The 13,274-nt window shown below is 42.3% G+C and overlaps 1 protein-coding gene across 2 annotated transcripts in view; it reads right to left on the minus strand.

The window, feature by feature from the left end:
* Positions 1–6,659, minus strand: part of dner (delta/notch-like EGF repeat containing) — a 72,579-nt gene extending 65,920 nt beyond the window's left edge. The window contains exon 1 of one of the 2 annotated variants that reach the window (XM_021314777.2): positions 6,112–6,659. In XM_021314777.2, the coding sequence (XP_021170452.2) occupies positions 6,112–6,435 (324 nt within the window). In that variant the 5' untranslated portion in view covers positions 6,436–6,659. The remainder of the gene's footprint in view (positions 1–6,111) is intronic. The other variant, XM_021314776.2, reaches the window with a different exon arrangement.
* Positions 6,660–13,274: the final 6,615 nt, after the last annotated feature.

The raw sequence follows: 13,274 nt of genomic DNA on the forward strand, positions 1-13,274 counted from the left end.
GAGCACAACAGGCCCTTCAATAATGAATAACTGAGAGGCTGAGGAGCTAATAATGCGCAGAAAGGCCAGTGGCGGTGGATTCCGACTGGACGGCTCGGGGGATGCCGTCCAGAAAACGGTGCCGGCGGTTATTAAAAAGCAGCGGCGACTCTAACAAGGAGAGAGCGGGTTTGTTTTCCCTCATGGTGCTCGCCGCCGTGGTCTGCATGCGGCTGCTTTGATGATTTCTGCAGCGTGAAGCACGGCCAGGGAGGGAAGTCACAAAGCTGGGACTGCAGCCAGCGGAGTTTAATAACGCTGCAAAGTTCCCTGATATCTACAGACCTTTTCCATCATTTGTTTTCTGTCATTTGTTTAGGACCAAATCTTACTGTTTGACATAAAGCAGCAGATAAACCCCCCAAACTAAGACTGCAACTTCTCCTTTGCTTTTGTGGAGCCTACGCCTTGTGTTGTAATCTCCGGCAGAGAGCAGAGAGAGGCAAAGCCAGGTTGGTTCCTAAACCTCGACTGACTGCCGCTCCAGTTTCCATGGTGAAGAAATGGACCGAAAAGTGGAGCAAAAACAAAAATCGATGATTCCCCTCGGTCCCAACTCAGTGCTTGTGCCAGACCTGAGCTTCAGTGGTGCATGGGGGGGGGGGGGGGGGGCACAAAGCTAGAGTGTTCTTTATGCAGCAGGAGAGAGATGCTGATGGTTTCTCTCCTTAAAGTCTTCCTGCGGAGCACATGATGTTCAACATGAGCTCAGGTCAGGGGACCACAGTCTCCGTCCTCCGTAGTTTTATTATAGCGGAGTAAAAGAGGTAACAGCGCTATTCTAGGAGATGGAGAGACAAATAGACACTCCCCCAAACAGTTTCAGTTCATGTTAAACATGAACAGCGTCATTTCTACATACCCTCATTTTAGACATAGATTAACTCAACACAGCTTTCATTCATTCATTCTTTGAAATAGTCTGTTTTTATTTCTATGCGTGTGTTGTGCATTTGTTAATTACCCTAGTCAGTTGCACATTTATTCTGAGTATGCTATTTTTAAGAACTGTAAAGTATTTTACGTACTGTAAAAACAGCGTGACAGGACTCAAACACAAGGAGGACGTGAGAAGGGATGACTGAGACAGAGAAGCTCATAAGTCCTGAGGAGGAAGATCAGTGCCGTAAATGACAGATGAGTCCAATTCACTGTTAGCCATGTGCAGAAATAGACTCGAGGCAATTAGGGGGAATGGCTTGTGCCACTGAGAACATAGGTGAGTGAATAAAACTACATCTAAACAAAATTAGAGATAAAGAAACAGGCAGCTAATAACAGAACACAGAGATAAGTGAAATTTCAGAGAAAACTGCCTCAAAGTGTATCGGAACATGTCAGGTGAAGAAACCAGCAGCTTCTTTTGGCCATTCGTGAGTCCTGGCATAGTTCTGCTTTTTTTAGACCAATCTTCCTGGCAGAATTGTTAGATTTCATATAAATTGGTTGTTTTTTGTTATGGACCTGCCTTTTAAACATAGGAAATAAACTTTAAATGAGGGTAAGCTTTAGGGCTATTCAAGAAGCTTAGGCTGAGAGGGATGCTGATCAGAAAGAATCCACTGCTCCAACATTGACTCTGTCAAGTTTGAGTGAAATTTGGACAAGCCCAATGTCTTCTGAAGAGATGTTTCCTGATCAGACGGGCCAAAGATTGAGCTTCCTGGGCACGATGATAACCATTATGCTTGGAGGTGCAGAGACTTTCAAACCTAAGAACATTGTATCAGCTGTCAAGCATTGAGATAGTGGCATCATGCTGAGGGTTTGCTTTGTTTGTGAAGAAAAGAAAGATCAATACCTCTTAATTATTCAAGTTCATCTCAGACCATCAGCAAGATGGTAGATCTTCCAACAGGTAAGTTAACCCAAACACCTCATTGATCCCAAACACCCATCAGTAATCCAAAAACGTATTGGTAACCCCAAACACACATCAAGGATCCCAAATACTCTGGTTTTGGAGTGGATGAAGAAGGCTGACGTTAAACCTCTGGAATGGCTATTACTTCACTTGTTGGAAGAAATTTAAGGAACCTGAAAACCAGTGCCTGTATTCACAAAGACTTAAAGTCCTCACAGAGAGCTCTAACCAGGCCAGCCAGACTGATCATGGGTAGTTCTCTACGTTCTGCACATCATCAGTCTGGGTCTGCTCCCATCAAATCCCTTTGGGGAAAGGAAGGACATTCAGCAAGACTCTCTGAGCTGATTGAGCGAAGCGACACCTAGTGCCCGCCTACCAAAGGTTGGTTTGAGCCAATCACGGTACCAAATGAAAATGTGGTAAGCAGAAGTTGCGCTGGTCAAGGCGCGTTTATTTGGATGGTGACACTCCTGCACTGCCATGTTTATGTTGGCTCGGCACCTTTTCTCACAGCTGTCGTGTCCCGCCTCAAACCATAATGGGCTCGACACCCGTGGAGCGACAAATGACAGCAACTAATGGCTTTCATCGCCACTGCGGTGAAGACCCAACATATGGGCGGCGTTTCAAATCTCGCTGTTGGATCACTTGTTTTCACAGACATTTTATTGGTAATGAAACTGGAGGGCTTTTGATCTATTCACAGCGATTCCTGACCGACAAGGAGGACGAGTCAGAAGATATTTCTGGAGTTGACAGAAATCTTGCTTTTATGTCTACAAAAGAAAAATACAACCGGTTCATCCTATATTACAGACAAGGAAACAGCATGGGGGATATCGTTATTTTAAGGGCGCACCCCACAGCTGATCCAGACAGCGGCAAAAGATGAACATTGTTCAACTTTATTGTGTTGCGCCACAAGCCCTCCTGTACACGTTCACGTGTACACGCTAGTAATTTCACACGCACAAATTTCGCCGGTCGTTTGACTGGATGAGGGCTGGCGACTGTCGCCTCATCGCACAAGTTCCATAGGAAACGAGTGGAGAGGGAGCGACGTCGCTTGTGTCGAGCCCATCACACCGCAATGGATTGGTCCAGCCCGAGCGGTTGAGACGGGAGCAGGACAAGATATATTCTCCTGTGTTTATGAACGCACAAATACCTCGAGAATTCAACTTGTAGGCAAGGTTAAGAGAGCTCCCATCTTAGCCTAAACATTCCTACCCAGGAGTGTTAGCTTAAGAGCGATTCAGTTGCTGTGATATTTCATTGTTTGCGGAGAGTCAGGCGAAGAAGGCAACCACAATTGGTAAATTTACTTGACAGAGTCGGCTTTTGGGAAGTGGATAAGACAAACAAACATCTGGATTTACAGACGCAGGAAACAACGACACTTGGGGACACTTAGCTTCATCACACTGCTAAGCAGAATCATCACTGGAAATCGTGTGACACAGTAAGGAAGCTAGTATTATTATGAATGTCTGAAATTTCATGATTACGGAGGCTTATCAACTGTTGCTTTCATCAGTTGTTCACGTTTTATTATATATTTTTTGGTTTTATTAAAGTCTCCCTTATTTTTGTTGTGCTTACAGAACTGTTTAGTCAGCTGACTGTAAGGAGATGACGCGGTCTGCTCATGCGCTCTTTGTAATCAGAGAACCGAGCCACTGATGAACCGTGCCGAAGCCCTACTATCGAACTAGCACTAGATTTAGCGCGGTTCGGTTGTGTCTGGCTCGGTTCAGTTCAGTTGCGTCCCGTTTACACTCGATAGTTATCTCAGTTACCGAGCTCTGACAGTTCTCGGCACGGTTTCAAAGGGGTAGTATAAATGGGGCTTTAGTAATGACAGAAGAGAAATTAACCAATAGCATTGAGAAATGTGTCTCGTGATGACGAAACTTACATTCTTACATTCTCGTCATTATTTTGATTTGCTTGTTATGTTTACTCACCCTAGTGGTCCTTTAATGTCTTTATGTATTTGATATTAATGTGTTCTCATCTGTCAGGATTTTATTGTGACCGTCTGCTTGTATCAAGTGATCTTATTTGGTAAAACGACCGGCATACAGTGGAGAAAGGGTACAGAGAAATCGAGAGGAGTGGCGCCTCTGTCCACACAAGTCTGGGAGGAAAACAAAAATGAATTGTTCTCTGGATAACGGCGCAGAGACACGGACACTGAAGCACATCCCCACAGATCGATGCGTCGTTTTCTCTGCGCGTCTTAGTGCTTTTAAACACCAGCCTGGAAAGTGAGAAGCGCTCCGTGCATCGATGAAAAGCCAGAGAGGAGACGGCATCGCACCAGCAAACTTCCTATGACCATTTAGGCTACCATCATCATGTTCAACACAGAAAATACTTTCTCACCTCTTTTATAGTGTCTAGAGTGTATACTTATGTATATATTTTACCTTTTTTACATTTCTTATAAAATGTTTATTATTGAGAGCATTTGTTTTAAAAATGTTTAAATTCATCTGTACCATTTCTTTATACATGTCTCCAGTTTTTATTCATGATTATTCAATATTTTCCCTATTATTTATTTATCCTCAATAAGATTACATTAATATAGACGCCTACAACCTGTCGGGCCTGAAACAAATTAATTTCCCTCTATCGGGTAAACAAAGTTTATGTTATCAACATATTAATAATTGTTTAACTGTTCAAGAAGTTTATGTTCTCATTTCCTCCACTGTGTAGGCGGTGGATCCGCCAATCAGCTCTCTCTGTTTCCACTATATTCCCTGTTTAAGACGCTCTGAGGCTCGCTAAAAGTCATCACTACTCCTAACATATTTCACTTTAGGAGCTCTCTGAAGGCCTACGATGCTTTGTGAATAACTTTCATCTTACCGAGGTGAAATTCTAAGAAAAATCGGGAGATTCTAAGATTTTTCCCAAAATGACGTCACTAAAAGCTACTTTTCTTTGTGAATACGGACACAAAGCCGGACAATATAAAGGAAACTGGTTTAAATGTTTTGCTTGAATTACACAATAAGCATTTTGACTACTCTAAAAAGCATGAGACCAAGATGGAAATTGTTAAGACACCTTTAATCAAATATATGTAGGAGTGTCATATATATTTGAGCCTACCTAAAGTTCTGATCCTATTTTGACAAAGGGGGGAAAAAAGTCTCAATAAAATCCAGATCTTCATCTCCGCTGTGTGCAAACATTATAGAGAGGGCGAGAAAAGGGGGCTCATCTGCCACCTGTTGGAGGATGCTGCTAAAATCCAGTCACCTTGCTGTCTCCCTCTCCTCTGCTGCAGCAGCCTCATTCATCCCCCTCCTCGCTGCTGGGGGATGCTCTCGCTCACCCCGGCCCAGCATGACTCAGTAGCCCAGTGCTGTGGTGACGCTCAGCCAAACTCTTTAAAAGCCTCAAATAAAGCTCCCGCTGTCAGGAAGCAATGGTGCAGCTTTATGAGAACATCGACGAGGCGCTAAATCAGAATAAAAGAGGTCTGCATCAGAGCTTTCAGCATCCTTGAACATAGGAGATGAGCAAAGGAAAATAGAACAGCTCGATAACTGAGACAGGATTTAAGGCATTATCCTGCAGCAGAGTGATATTTTAAATTAAATACAAACTGAAGCATATTTCAGTTCATATGTGTTTTGATGAAAATGCAAAGTCCATGAATAAATTACATTAATTACATCTGTATTGTATAGCTATTATAAATGCATAACACAATGGAGATGAGATCTGTTTGATATCCTTGGAGTTCAAGCCCATGGTAATTGATAGATGCACTTCAGAGAGGACCCTTTGGCCTCATCGTCTGCTCCTCCTTTAGCTAATATATTCGTGCATGAATGAGATTGCGTCTGCATGAATCTGATGTAACTTTGTGCGTCTATAAGCGCAAAGCTGGGAAAGGAAGACTCGTTCACGCGTAGGTTCCAGCTTGCCAAACATTTTGTGAACATCCTATTATTTTTTTTCCCTCCTTGAAACACACAGTTTTCCTCCTGCATCTTTCTGCTGCCGCTCTTCCTCCCTGTTTCCACAGCAACGCGGCATTTGACTCCGGTGTCTCAATGACCACACATGATCCTCCTGGGGGGGAAAAAATCCACTCACAAAACACCGGAACGCGTATTACCATCTACTGCGTGGCACGCATCCCAACCAAAACGCAGGTTTGGTGTTTAGCGGGCTCTTACCTCACAGTTGCGTCCAGTGAAGCCCTGGCTGCAGGTGCATGTGTATTCCCAGCTGTTCTCCAGCCTGAGAGGAGGCGGCAGGGCAAGGCAGAGTCCACCGTTGAGACAGGGCCGGCCTTCGCAGGGGTCCGGGCGAGGCGTGGGTTGGGTCGGGGTGGGCTCGGCCGGGGCAGGGGTGTCAGGAGCCAGCTGGAAAGGAGAGGGGACACCCTGGACGTCTCTGCCCGGGAGCAGCAGGAGAAGCAGAGGGAAAGTGAGCTTCCAAGCAGCCTGGACGTGACGGCGGGAGGCGACTGCCGGCACGCTGGAAGCACTCATCCGCATCCTGGTGCTCTTATGGTTTTTCTTTTGTGTGTGTGTGTGTTTTCTTTAGAGCCTCTGTTAGTGCTGGCTGAGCTCAGATGCAACTGAGAGGTGTGTGTGAGAGAGCGAGAGGAGAGTGAGGAGTGAGGAGGAGGAGGAGGCTGCTGTTGATCCTTGGCTGCGTGCAGGAAGAATGACTTGCTGGTGGTGCCAGGACTGAGGAAGAAAAAAGTAGGGACGCAGGAGGCGAAGGAAAAATAGGCTATTGGCTCTTGTCTCTGCATGAGTCACAGTGACGGTGATCACTGACGACACTCAAGCACCCTCCTACCCCCTCCCCACTATCACCTTCACACGGACTCCTCCCTCTCTTGTCTTTCACACACTCTTTGTGCCCGGTGCATCCTCCTCATTTGGAGTCTGATCATTCATGACTTCTGCCAGGCTGGATTTGAACAGAAAGATGGAGAAATCCTGGAAAACAGAGGTTCTACTGCAGCTGCAACCACAGCTGCAACACTGGTTTAGCTTTTTCCCCCCCAGTGATTATAAGGTTATAATTAAGAATTGAAACAAACATTTTGTAATTAACCATTTTTTGCTTCAGTTTAAGTAGCTACACTCACCTGCCAGAGCTATTGAAGCACTTAAACAGAACCTGGCAACACTCCGATCTGAGGAAATTCAAGAATGGAGGAGAAATAATATAACTGGCATCGACCAGCCAAAAAAAAAGAGTTATGAAGTAATTTCTAAGGTTTTGGGAGTATGGCAAACTACAGTGGAAGCCATTAGTAACAAAGAGAGAAACTCATTCAGGTCACAAAAGTGCCCGGAGTCATCTAAAGGCTTAGGTCACTGTTTATGATTCAAAAATAAAGAGAGACGAGGCAAAAAGGCCATCCATAAGAGAGTTTCCCAGTGAAAGCCACTGCTGACAAAAAGGACCAGCTTCCAAAGAAACAACTTGAAGGAGAAAAAAAAGAAAAAAGAAGAAGAAAAAGAACAAAAAGAAAAAAAATAAGAAAAAAAGGACAAAATAGAGAGAGAAAAAAGAAAGGAAAAAAGGGAGAAAAAAGATAAAAAAGGGAAAAAATAGAAAAAAAGAAAAAAAGAGAAAAAGAAAAAAAAAGGGAAAAAAAGGGGGAAAAAAAGGGGGAAAAAAGGGAAAAAAAGGAGAAAAAAAAAAGAAACAACTTGAGGATCCGCATGGCTATCCGGGAAAGACTCTGTCATCTGGTTTCACAACATGGGAACCTTCCGGAGGGTCGTTGCACCCGCATAAGACCAAATCCCAAAAACATGGCACACAACAGCACCTCATTTGTTAAAAGAATCTGATTTTGTTTGAAATGCCATATCAGATTCATAGAAAGCGTTCCCTACCTGCACAGCTAAAACTAAACATGCATTTTTTTGTTAAATTGAATAAATGAAGGAGTCTAATGTTTGTGTTTGGGAATCATTGTCGGTATGAAACATAAAAGGCGTGCCTTCTAAATGTTCTTGATGTATTATTTTCTTGGCCTCAAAACATCTATTCTCAGGAAAAAGAGCAGCATTTGCATCGCTCGTTGTTTAAAAGAATTGCTATAGCTAACAAAGTTTAATAAATTGCCGCTTTTGAGTAAATATTGCTGCATATTTGTGGAATTTAAAATGAAAGCTAAAAGTTGTATCAAACATCTTCCATTTTAAGACGATTTTTGTCAGTAAAAACCTTCCTCTAACCCTGTTTTTTTAACGTCTCCAAACGCATCAACCGCTTGACGACCAAATGTACACCCCTCTTCAATTGCATTCAGGAGGTGCATGAAGTCATTCCAAGGACCACAAAGGGCCCTCAGGCTTCATCTTGGACACCCCTGCTCTGGAAAGATATTCCCCTGATGCTCGGTATTTCTGATTTGCTGCCCAGTCATGGAGGATTTTTGGTGTGAATTTTCTCTGGCTGCCCTGTAGGTGGCAGTGCATAGAGCAACACGAAAAAAGCCAATAAAATGGCCTTTATACAAAAAAAATGTATACGGTCCCCAAAATGTACACACCCAAAGACAGAAGCGTTTAAAATGCTGTCCAGCGTAGTTCCCACCACACATGAAGGTTTTAAAAGACTGCGCAGCTTGGGATGTATGAGCCTGTTTTTCTATTCCATCATCCATGTTCAAAGATTCAGGCTCCGTCAGAGTGGACGGAGAGAGTCAGAGCGAAGCTATTATTAGCTCCCTCCTGAGATGCTTCACAGTGTTCAGGTCCAAACTCCAAATGGGACAGAGTTATACTGTTACTGCTGCCGTCATGTGGATCACTCCGACAGCATCCTTTTTCTTGAAAGATTTTGTTGCTTTCTTTAGAAATACATATTCAGGGAGCCTCAACAGCGTCCATAACGGGGTTGAAGTATTACAGAGACCACATCTTGAAATATTGACCAATAATAATGGAAAAGTAATGCCTTAGGTGGAAAAATCTGTTTTTCTGATGGGTAATATTGTCCTTAATGCTGAGGATTATATATACAAATAGTATATTTTGATAAAAAATGGCAAAATATCACTCCAGTTCGAACCATTGTCCTGGAATGACTAAAATCCCTGTGGACTAACATCAACATCAGGTGGGAACATCTCCATGAATAAAAGGCCAGAGTGTGAGGAGGACACAGTGAGCCAGGTGTAGGTGTGAAGGATTGTGGGAGAGGACCCCTGATTTTTCTCTCCTTTTTTTATCAAAACATTCTCTGTAAGGGCTTCTACGTCAAAAACTACTTTGGGCTTTTTCTTTTCTTTTTGACAAACTTGAATATTTCTTCTAATGAGGTTATGCTGGACTTCTCTGAGTTAAAGTCAAGAAGATGACCTTTATCCGCTGGTCAGCTAAGGCGCAGAACTTTGCAACAAAGCTGATGTCTTCTAGTGCAGCGGATTACTGAAACAATCTTTCACTTGGTGGTACATCCACCAAATCTGGTACACATGTGGTCCTAGACTTATTCTCTCCCAGAAAAGTACGTTACCCACGCTGAAAAACAACACAACGGCAATTTTTCAAGATGGCCGCCATTTGAAGTGGTTTTTTAAACGGTTTGAACTAGATTGTGATGGAATAATGCCATCTTGATGTTGCAGATGTCAAAATATCTGTTTTTGAGTATGAAAAATCCAATTCTGCATTTACAAAAACATAGCTATAGAAAACTAATATATGACATGACAGGAATTACATGCACAAACAGTTACTGGAGTACTGTGCATGTTGCATTTCAACAGTGTAAGAAAATGTGGACTACTAATCTGGGGTGGCTGGTATATCGGGCATTTTACGATTCCACTTTTCCTGGTAGGTAGGATGTTGTCAGTGTTACAACTTGCAACAAATCTGAAGAATATAGAATATAGAGATGGAAATGACTTGCATTTTAATTGTGTGGTGGGTAAGTCAATCATCTAGTCCTCATATTTGCATGCACACAACTGTGTTGAAGCAGTAGCATTTTTGCATCACCTTGCAACCACATTTTGTCAACCACCGACAAAATGTGGAAGGGTCGTCCAACAGATTTACTAGACCTCTTAATATTTCTGCCACCCCACGTTGGCAGGGCCTTCAGTTTGCATTTTACACATTTAGTTCAACCTATTAAGTCAATATTCCATAAGAATCTTTCACTTGACGGTACAGCATCAAATATGGGTTAATTTTTTTAAGACAGCTTGGAAAGTACTGATTTTGAGTCATGTAAATACTCCCATTTTGAAAATTTGTGGCTATTTTGGAATATCAATGTCAAAAAGAAATTTGTAAATATTGAAGTTACACCCAAGATATGTGGTTTGGAGACTGGACAGCTGTGTCACAAAATAACCTTATACGCGGATGATATTCTGATCCTTCTAACTGACCCCGAAACATCTATACCAGGCCTGCTCAATGTAACTGACCAATTTAGTCGTTTCTCGGGTTATAAGATTAACTAAATCTGAGGGGATGCCACTCGGCACCCTCTCAACAATACCATTTACTACACCTTCCTTTCCTTTTAAATGGTCTCCCAATGGGTTTGTGTACTTAGGAATCTTCATCACCCCGTCCTTTGATCAATTATATAAAGCCAACTTTCCCACACTATTTTGTAAAATTAAACAGGACCTAGAGCGATGGATGTCACTTCCCATTTCCTTCCTGGGACGCATTGCTCTGGTCAAAATGAATGTCCTGCCTAGGTTATTGTATCCAATCCAAATGATTACTGTTTTCTAAACGGGTGTTGAAGGATATAGATGGTTGGCTTAGCGCTTTTATCTGGGGCAAGCGCAGACCCAGGCTTAAGTTGGCTGTGTTACATCTACCAAGCACGAGTGGCGGCCTAGATCTACCTAATATTAAAATTTAAATATTGAAGTTAGCCTGTGTTCTCGCTAATGGGTCGACTAAGGCAAAGACTCAACAAAGTAGCCAGGTGAACAAGAGCGCACAGCACGTCGAACCCACCCAGAGGATTCGACCTGAATCGCTCTCTCATTATGTTGGATTCCATTTGGTTAGAAATTTTGGAACCAAAAATAGAAGCTGGAAACTGAGTAAACCCGAGTAAAAGGCGTTCCAGTTAACAGAGTTGGAGAAGTTAGGATTCCAACAAAACAAAAAACCAAAAGGTTGGGATTCAAATATGGCGACAGCCAGGAAAGCCGTTTTGTTTATAGTACCTCTTAAACGTCCTTTAAAGCTGTACTTTCCACATGCAATCATCACTTTTAATTTGCTGCGTGTAACACTAATTTTAGACGCACTCTTAAAACTGTGTCTTGAACATGTTTTATCACAGTTTACCGTTGTTGATGCGAGGAGCTGCCATATTGGATCCAACAGTCTGACAGGCAACTTTCCGAGGGGAAAGTCCAAATTTACCATTGAATTTCCCGATCGGAAGCCGGGATTTCCGAGTTCCGACTGCAAATGGAACGCAACATGACTAATGAGGCAACAGCGGTAAATAGAGATAACTCAGTTTACACATCGGTCAATTATATGGGGGAAAAGAAAATTTACTTCAAAACTTCCACTTTGCACCTTTAACGTTCAGCTCAATAGCATGTTTCTATTTATAAATGTTTTATGCAGAAAAACTTTTTTTTCCTATTTTACGAGACAGCCATAATGAAAGTTGGTGGCCATCTTGGATTTTCAGTTTCAGGGTAACGTGCTTTTCTTAAAAAAAAATTAGGTCCTATACTTTGTTTAGCATTCTGAAACCCAGTTAATAAGAAATACTTCTACTGAGCCTGCCATAAATATTAAATTAGAAGAAAACAGCATCGACTGTGCAGTTTTGTGGTTATGAACTGAAAACTTACCAAAATGCTGGATTTAGGTTAGGAGTCTCCGACTGGCAGCCCCAGAACCACAAATCGCTCCTGAAAACCTCGACTCAAAATTATATAAAAAGAAGCAATGATTGATAAAGGCAAAGGAAGAAGTTGATTTTAGCAGTTCTACCTCGGAAACTTGCCTAAGAACTCGACATAACATTGATAGTACAATTTTTTTTTTCCTTCAGTCCTTTTGTATCTGTAGCTTAACAATTATGTCTCATTTTCTGTAAATATGGAAAGGATTTATTTGGCAGGCTGTTTTGTTTCTTCAAATTTTGACATTAACCGTCTTTCTGAAACCCCCCAAAAACAAAAGAAAATGTTTATTTAATTCCACAACAGTCACTGGTCACTTTTATTTTGGTACACCTGTTCAATTGCTTGTTGACACAAACCACATATTAGCCAATCACATGGCAGCAACTCAGGGGTCCTATAGACATGCTAAAGGCGACATGCTGAAGTTCACACAGAGCCTCCCATAGAGGGGAAAAAAAGGGGGATTTGAGCGATTGTGCAAGTGGCATGGTTGTTGGTGCCAGAAAGCAAGGTCTGACCGAGTAATCCAGAAAATGCTAATCTGTTAGGAATTTCCCAACCAGCTCTCAGATTTACAGAAAACGGTCAGAAAAACAGCTGAAGCTTTATGGACAAGAAGGCCTCCATTCAACGAAGAAAGGACAGACTGGTTCATGATCCCAGAAAGCTATGCGTAATCACTCTTTAGGAACAAATGCATGCAGAAAACCCATTTCTGAAGGCACTGCAGGTTGAACCGACGACAGCAGAAAGAGCACGGGAGGAAACAGGAAGTCTGGATCCTCTCCAAATTTGGTGCAGAACACAGCCTGGTCCGATGAGTCCTAATGTCAGCTGCACCAAGACGATGGGACATTCAGAACTTCTATTTAACACGAAAGCGTGAATCCATCAGAGCTGCAAAGTCTTTCATCAGAGCTGCAGGACGGTGTGTGGCGTCTTCTCAACAGTTTGGGCAGGATGTGGTGAAGCAGGTGATCTCCAGCATGGATGTGTAAGCTGAAAGGTTTGCAACACCTGTATGACGTGTCCGTGTTGATAAGGGAGCCAAAAAGTTGACCCTAGACCAGAAAGTCTTGAGGGTCCAACCTGATATTGGCACGGTTTAGGTTACATGGCATAAGTTTATAAAATGTCATATGTAAGAATGTTTGAGGCTAAATAGCTTGCCTTTTAGAAAAAAAAAAAAAAAAATCCAACAACAGGTATTTCCAAGTAAGTAGAAGAATTAAGCGAATAAAAAGATGGAATTATGGTTTAATATTGCTTATTTCAACACCCACACACATATTACGCAATATTTAATCATGACCTAAGCCTTTTGTTGTTCGAGCTTCAGGTTTTCAGAACAGCGGTGGGGAAAGAAAAAGTCCAAATCTGTAACACGGAGCTGCGTTATGAAGCCTAACAGAGTAAAAAAATCAACATTAAAAACAAAACTATAACCCA

This window comes from Fundulus heteroclitus, chromosome 18 (assembly GCF_011125445.2).
Source record: "Fundulus heteroclitus isolate FHET01 chromosome 18, MU-UCD_Fhet_4.1, whole genome shotgun sequence".
NCBI lineage: Eukaryota > Metazoa > Chordata > Actinopteri > Cyprinodontiformes > Fundulidae > Fundulus > Fundulus heteroclitus.